The 6,956-nt window shown below is 40.7% G+C and overlaps 1 protein-coding gene across 2 annotated transcripts in view; it reads left to right on the forward strand.

Moving 5' to 3' along the window:
* Positions 1 to 6,956, forward strand: part of LOC107687813 (polypeptide N-acetylgalactosaminyltransferase 1-like) — a 128,056-nt gene that overhangs the window by 106,654 nt on the left and 14,446 nt on the right. For both annotated transcript variants that reach the window (XM_016485279.1, XM_016485280.1), the window contains 2 exons: positions 3,248 to 3,455; positions 5,114 to 5,284. In XM_016485279.1, the coding sequence (XP_016340765.1) occupies positions 3,248 to 3,455; positions 5,114 to 5,284 (379 nt within the window). The remainder of the gene's footprint in view (positions 1 to 3,247; positions 3,456 to 5,113; positions 5,285 to 6,956) is intronic.

Below are 6,956 nucleotides of genomic sequence, written 5' to 3' on the forward strand. Positions count from 1 at the left end.
GGCCTGGATATGTGCCCAAAGTTCCCACCACGCCTTTTAGGGATCAGGTGGTGAACTTGCAAGCGCTGCCCCGGGAGGAGGCAGACCCAGCCATCGCTCTGCTCGGTCCCGTTCGCGCTTTGCGCATTTACGTGGACCATACGCGGAGGTTCAGGACCTCAGACCAGCTCTTTGTCTGCTTCGGAGGACAGCAGAAGGGAAAGGCTGTCTCCAAACAGAGACTAGGTCTAAGGGGTTTAACTGACAAAAATCTTTGGGAATCCCTGCTCTAGGCTATTACAATATGAATAGCTTATTTAACATGTTCAGTAGTTTGAGGCATAAAACTGGCTTGTTCTGTTTTATATCAGTGAATATCTGCTCACTTCAAACCTTCATTCATTGGAAACGCTGACCTTACAGTTTCAGAGGAGCACTATTTATCTGAAGGACACACTAGAGAAAAAAACTTTATCCCCTTTTCTCCCTTTGTCCTTTGTGTTTTTTTCTGCTCTATTGATTCTCTTTCTCCCAAGGTTTCTCTTTGTATTTCATATGCTCTCTGTTATCAGATATATGGTTTGTAATCGAAGGTAAATAGTGAATGTAACTGCTAGATCTAGTCAGTGGGATAAATTGTTTCTGGACCTCAATCATTTTAGATGCGGTCACATTTATCATTGTTCGTCAAATTGTTAATGGTCAAAATCAAGAAATTTCAATTGTATTCTGTGCAGTCTGGAATTTAGATTTTTGCATCGGCTTCAAGTCAGATTTGTGGTGTTTACCAACAGAAAGCAGTGCGGTTTGAAATTGACTTCATAATATATTGCTGCACTATTGATTTATACATTTTCACTGTATTGACAAAAAACATTATCGAGACATTTTTCTAAATATCTTATTTTGTGTTTCACAGAAGAAAGAAAGTCAAACAGGTTTGAAGCGTCTCTGTATAAATAATGACAGATTGTTCATTTTTGGGTGAACTGTGCCTTTAAGATCAGAGGTAGGGGATCGAAAGCATTATTACCTCAGTATAAAACCTATACAAGTCCCGCCATGACAGAAAAAGCGCAGCTGGAGTAACTGTAGCCACATCAGAATTTAGTCTGTAGGTGAGAGACTGCAGAGACTTTGACAGAGTGTTCATCCAAGAGTGCTTTGAAGCTTCATTGAAGCCTGTGGTGTGCACACACACACACACACACACACACACACACACACACACACACACACACACCAGAATCGCCATGTAACCCTCCAACTGTCACCAAAGGTCAGGAGAATAACTGATAAACCACACAGCAAGCCAAAATCCTCTTCATTAATATTGTATTTTTTTTTTTTTTAAATGATGACAAAAAGCATGTCCATGATGCTTAGAAAGAAAAGTTCTCCTGTCTAACCACTGCAACATTTTGACAGATGCAAAAAAGACACATCGATGTCTTCTTTTCTCACTCTGTCACGCACACGCACACATGCACCAGTTCGGTCGGTAATAGATTAACTGCACAGGTCACGTCCTGCATAAGAATAGCTGCCAGCCCCCCTCCTCCCTCATCTGTGCTAATCTGCTTCTCCTGTGGAGAGATAAAGACCCAAATTCTTCCTCTCATCTTCCTGCCGCTCAATTTTGTCCTCTAATGATGTCCTCTCTCGTTCTTCTTCTCCCTCTTTCCGCCCACTCTCTTTATTTCCACTTAAACGACTAGAGGAATAAGGCAGGATATTGATTTACGTGTGCATAGATTTACTCACGTGTATGCAGAGAGTGATGAGTGTTCATTTGAGTGGAGCATCCATTTGACTTGTTTTGTATAACATGTAATGGAGTTTGCAATGCATTTAATTTACATAATGTGACATATTTGCACCTTAAAGTGGGAAATTTTGCAGGATGGAACTTACATGTTGTCAGGTTGTCTGTATGTGTGAAGAAGTTAGAGACGGATCACCAGATAATGACATGGAAACAGAAAATAAACGTTTTCTTTCCCGGCTGAATGTGAAACTCTTTTGTCTTTCTGTTTCTGGAGTGTTTTAGGGGGGTCGCTGGCATGAGAAATCCCTGCTGCTCCTGCTGTCTTTGTAGTTCAGAGCGTTCTGTTCTGTTCCACATATCACACCTCAAATAAAGCATGAGAGAGCAGATAAAAACCCTCTGTGAGACTGTATTGCACAGACGTGTCCTCCCGTCAGGTCTCTTAAAGGCTTGTGTTTGGATCTGTGGATGCGGGTTTGCCATACATAGATTTTTTTGGACAGATTTGGACCAGTTTACAGATTTTAGTCGTTGCTTTTGTTAAAATAATCTCTAAAACTAACATGAAAATTCTGTCATTCTACTCATCCATGTTGTTTAAAATCAGCAGGATGTTGAATGGCTTTGAATATTGTGTTGGACAACAGAAGGCCTTTGAGTCAAAAAGGTTAAGAACCAGTGACTTACAAAATACATGTACCATCTTAACCATAAATGTAACTGTAAATGAATGTTGACGTTTCACAGGCTTCTTCTGTATTGTTTCACAGTTTCAGTCTGTCCTTTATGTTCCTGAACACAGTTTGAATAATCTTGTCAGGTCATTCAGTGGCTTTGAACTGGCTTGTTTGATCAAAACAGACAGCGTTGGTATCCCACCGCAGTAACTTTAGATCCGTATTTAACGATGGCTGCTGCAGCTGAGGATGTTGTTCCACATGAGCTGTGTTAAAGCGTTGGAGTCATTGGCAGCGTGAACCAAACCGCCCACAGCAGATGCTGATTGTAGAGCAATACTTGGTTAATGATTGAAGTGGGGGGAAATTATTAAAGAAAGGTTTCCTGTACATCGGCAAGACAAAGAACATGCCCCCTCACACACCTTTTTGGGCAGTAATCATTATATTTCAAGAGCTTCACTTGAGCTCCACAGTGTGAAAAAAAATAGTTGTTGGCAGCCACATAAAAAAATACAATTTTAACGGCAAAATAAACCATCAGCTGGTTGGAGGCATTGGTTGACTATTGAACAAATTATCATGCAGTTGGAGAGAGGTAATCATCAAAATAGTAATAAATGTTCACCTAATTATAATATGCCCCACCCAACTTTTCATAATGTGCCTTGGCTAAAATATGCATTGTGGTTTGCATCTAGAGAGGTTTTGGTTTGCTAAACATCCACTGACGGATATTGAGCGAAGATATGATTTTGATCTATATAATCTCTGTATATGTGAAGCAAGTGTATAATTGTTTGTTACCTTTGTGTGCATGTAGACTTCTTGAAGAGGCAGTTGGAGCAGTACGTGCGGAAGCTGGAGGTTCCTGTCAGGGTGGTACGGATGGAGCAGCGCTCAGGCCTGATTCGCGCTCGGTTGAAGGGGGCGTCCATCTCCACAGGTCAGGTGATTACCTTCCTGGATGCCCACTGTGAATGCACCACCGGCTGGCTAGAGCCTCTGCTCACTCGCATCAAACTTGACAAGTAAGTACTACTACTTTTAAGTTGCAACACTTTGAAAATGTCAACATTGTAACCCTAGGATCCAAAGCTAGTTTTGTTTAGTTTTATTGTTTCTCAATAGAGAAAGCTATTTTCTCCCCTAGTATGTGCTGCTGGATACACTGGATATGTGATGTAATAGTATGTGGGATCTATTTTTGTGAATAAAATTGTGAAAATTTTATTTTAATGATAATTTAAATGTGTAGATTTGCTTAGCTATCATTTACCTATGTACTGTAAGGTATGTCATAATAAATAAATAATATATTTTCTTTTAGTGGGGGTTTAGGGTTAGGGTCAAGGTGTTTTAAGGCGAACTACTAGTCTACTACTCCTATAGAATAATTAATATATTTTCTTTTAGTGGGGGTTTAGGGTTGGGGTCAAGGTGTTTTAAGGCGAACTACTAGTCTACTACTCCTATAGACTAATTACTAGTCTATAATAATTATTATCACCTTAATATAAAATCATTTACATAATCTACACAATATACTGTAATTGCATATTAAGATAACAAAAAAATACGATACAAAATGGTTGAATTGAATGATAAATAAAGAAAAAAACTGCTCACAAACTGTGCGTATGCATTAAGTAGGAGGATAAATTTCTAAAGACACAGGAAAACTCATTCACAACGAATAACATCATATCTGTGTGTGTGTGTGTGCGTGTGTGTGTGTGTTGTGGTCTGACTCTGCACCAATGGAACACTAACCAGATGTGATGTTCTTCAGTCTGGTGTCTCTTCAAAACCTAGGGTGCATGTTTGAAGATACAATAGACACTGACTAATATGTCTCTCACAAATGTAAAGACATGTTTATAACATTTGCGATGTTGCAAGATTACATTTTTTTTTTTGTCAGTAGTTGGGAAATAGCATTCCACTAGTGGATTGATAGCTCACACATATATGCGGTCACAAACACAAAAATTTTTTTACACCCAGCACATGCCTTTCATTTCTGCAATTTGTGGTGGAACATAAAAACAAACCAGTCATTTTCGCACACACTTTCTTTTCCGCCCTTTTGGCATGTTGGTTTGCAGAGAGCGGAGCGATCAATAGCTTTTGGAGTTTTTTTCCCAGGCCTTTATTACATTTTTGAACTTGGGTTTCACCTTAGGCTGCATTTGTGTCTGAAACGGAGAACATGTAGGGTATAGAAACATGAGCTCACTTTCATCTGATTTTGATTCTTTGAAGATATATGCGGAGTATTTCTTCTAAACATGCGCACATGCCCACATACACATGCTGATTCTCTGTGTTGTCTTGCCTTGGGCGGCCTGTTGGGGCATCATTAGCAGATGATGCTTCAGTCTACTGAATTTAGGAAAGGAAAGTGTGCCTGCGGTGCCTGAGTGTGTGTGCGCAATCCATCCTCATCGCCTGGGTTAGCATCACAGTGGGCTGCTTGGTGCTGATTGATGACACAAGTTTAGCGAGACGTCCCCTCTGATTTGTGTCTGCATCTGTTTGAGTAAAGAGCGGTGTGTCTGAGCGTGTGCCAGCTGAATTCAAAATAAAAAAGGGACATTCTGTGGCAGACAAAACTCATTCTTTCAGGTAGATGAGGTCAAAGCTGTGAAAGTGTATTACTAATGTCACTTGTGTGTGTGTTTCACAGGAAAACCGTAGTGTGTCCCATCATTGACGTGATCAGCGATGACACGTTTGAGTACATGGCAGGCTCTGATATGACATATGGTGGCTTCAACTGGAAGCTGAACTTCCGCTGGTATCCGGTACCACAGAGAGAGATGGATCGCAGAAAAGGAGACAGAACACTGCCTGTCAGGTAACAAACGAAAATGCTTATCATGCAGTTAGACAAGTGAATCAGTATTAAATAGCTGTGATAAACCTTACCATGTCCAATAAAAGTCAAAGGTCCATAGTAGAATCCACTACCGTACTAGTCTTAAAGGGATAGTTCACCTAAAAATGAAAGTTCTGTTTACTCACCCTGGTGTCATTCCAAACATTGGTGCTTTTATGTTTTCCATGAAACGAAAAGGAAAATAAGGACAAATTCTCAAAAAAGCACCATAAAAGTAGTCTACACAACTTGTGTTAAATGATGACAGACATTTATATTGTAACAATTAAATGCTATTTCAAATAAATGCTGTTATTTTTTTTTTTACTTTTTGTTCATCATAGAAGCCTGAAAAAAATGTATCATGGTTTCGATAAAAATATTAAGGAATAGTTCACCCCAAAATTAAAATTTTGTCATTAATTACTCACCCTCATGTCGTTTCAAACCTGTAAGACCTTCGTTCATCCTCGGAACACAAATGAAGATATTTTTGATGAAATCCGAGAGCTTTCTGGCCCTGCATAGACAGCAATAGCCGCTTTTCCACTGTCGGTCCAGTGCGAGCCAGTGCTTTAAATGGGCCGGGCGGGGCTAATAGCCTCGGACCTGTAGCACCGAGGCCAAAATCACGCTGCGTTTCCACCGTCGGGCCAGAAGCTCCACTAAAACCTGCCCTTTACACGCCTCTCAGGAACAACGTCACGCAACCCTATCATTTCTCATTTTTATATTTTTATAAAAGCTCCCGAACAAAAACCATTATTATATTTTTATCACATACGCGGAGCTAAACTCTCGAGACGAGATTTATGACAGATAAAATATGTTACTAAATAAATACACGATATTTTTGATGAAATCCGCATACTTTCTGGCCCTGCATAGACAGCAATAGCCGCTTTTCCACTGTCGGTCCAGTGCGAGCCAGTGCTTTAAATGGGCCGGGCGGGGCTAATAGCCTCGGACCTGTAGCACCGAGGCCAAAATCACGCTGCGTTTCCACCGTCGGGCCAGAAGCTCCGCTGCGCTTCACTAAAACCCGCCCTTTACACGCCTCTCAGGAACAACGTCACGCAACCCTATCATTTCTCATTTTTATATTTTTATAAAAGCTCCCGAACAAAAACCATTATTATATTTTTATCACATACGCGGAGCTAAACTCTCGAGACGAGATTTATGACAGATAAAATATGTTACTAAATAAATACACGATTGTGATAGAGAATAAGAAGCTGACGTCTGATTTCTTCAAGCGGTCGTATTTACCATGTTTACTATGGTAACGTTAATGGCTAGCGTGCATATAGTCTTTTGCATGCTTATAAATATTTCTGCCTTGTATGGTGATCATAATCCACATCAGATCAAGTTATTTCAAACACTCGCTGCTGTCTGAAAGTGAGTTAAAAGTATTTAATGCTGGTGTTATAGCTGTTAACTTTATGAAATGATCCGCAGTGCTGACGCCCCAGCTGGCCCGCTTTGGCCCAAGGTTTTCGTCAGGCCAAAAAAACCCGGGCCGTTGGCCCCGAGGAAGCACCGACGAGGCATGATCAAGCCCCGGAAGTGACAGTGGAAACGCGACTGGCCCTGGCACGCACTAGCACGCCCGCTTTTGGCCCGACAGTGGAAACGCGGCTAATGA

This window comes from Sinocyclocheilus anshuiensis, unplaced genomic scaffold (genome assembly GCF_001515605.1).
Source record: "Sinocyclocheilus anshuiensis isolate Anshui unplaced genomic scaffold, SAMN03320099.WGS_v1.1 scaffold409, whole genome shotgun sequence".
NCBI lineage: Eukaryota > Metazoa > Chordata > Actinopteri > Cypriniformes > Cyprinidae > Sinocyclocheilus > Sinocyclocheilus anshuiensis.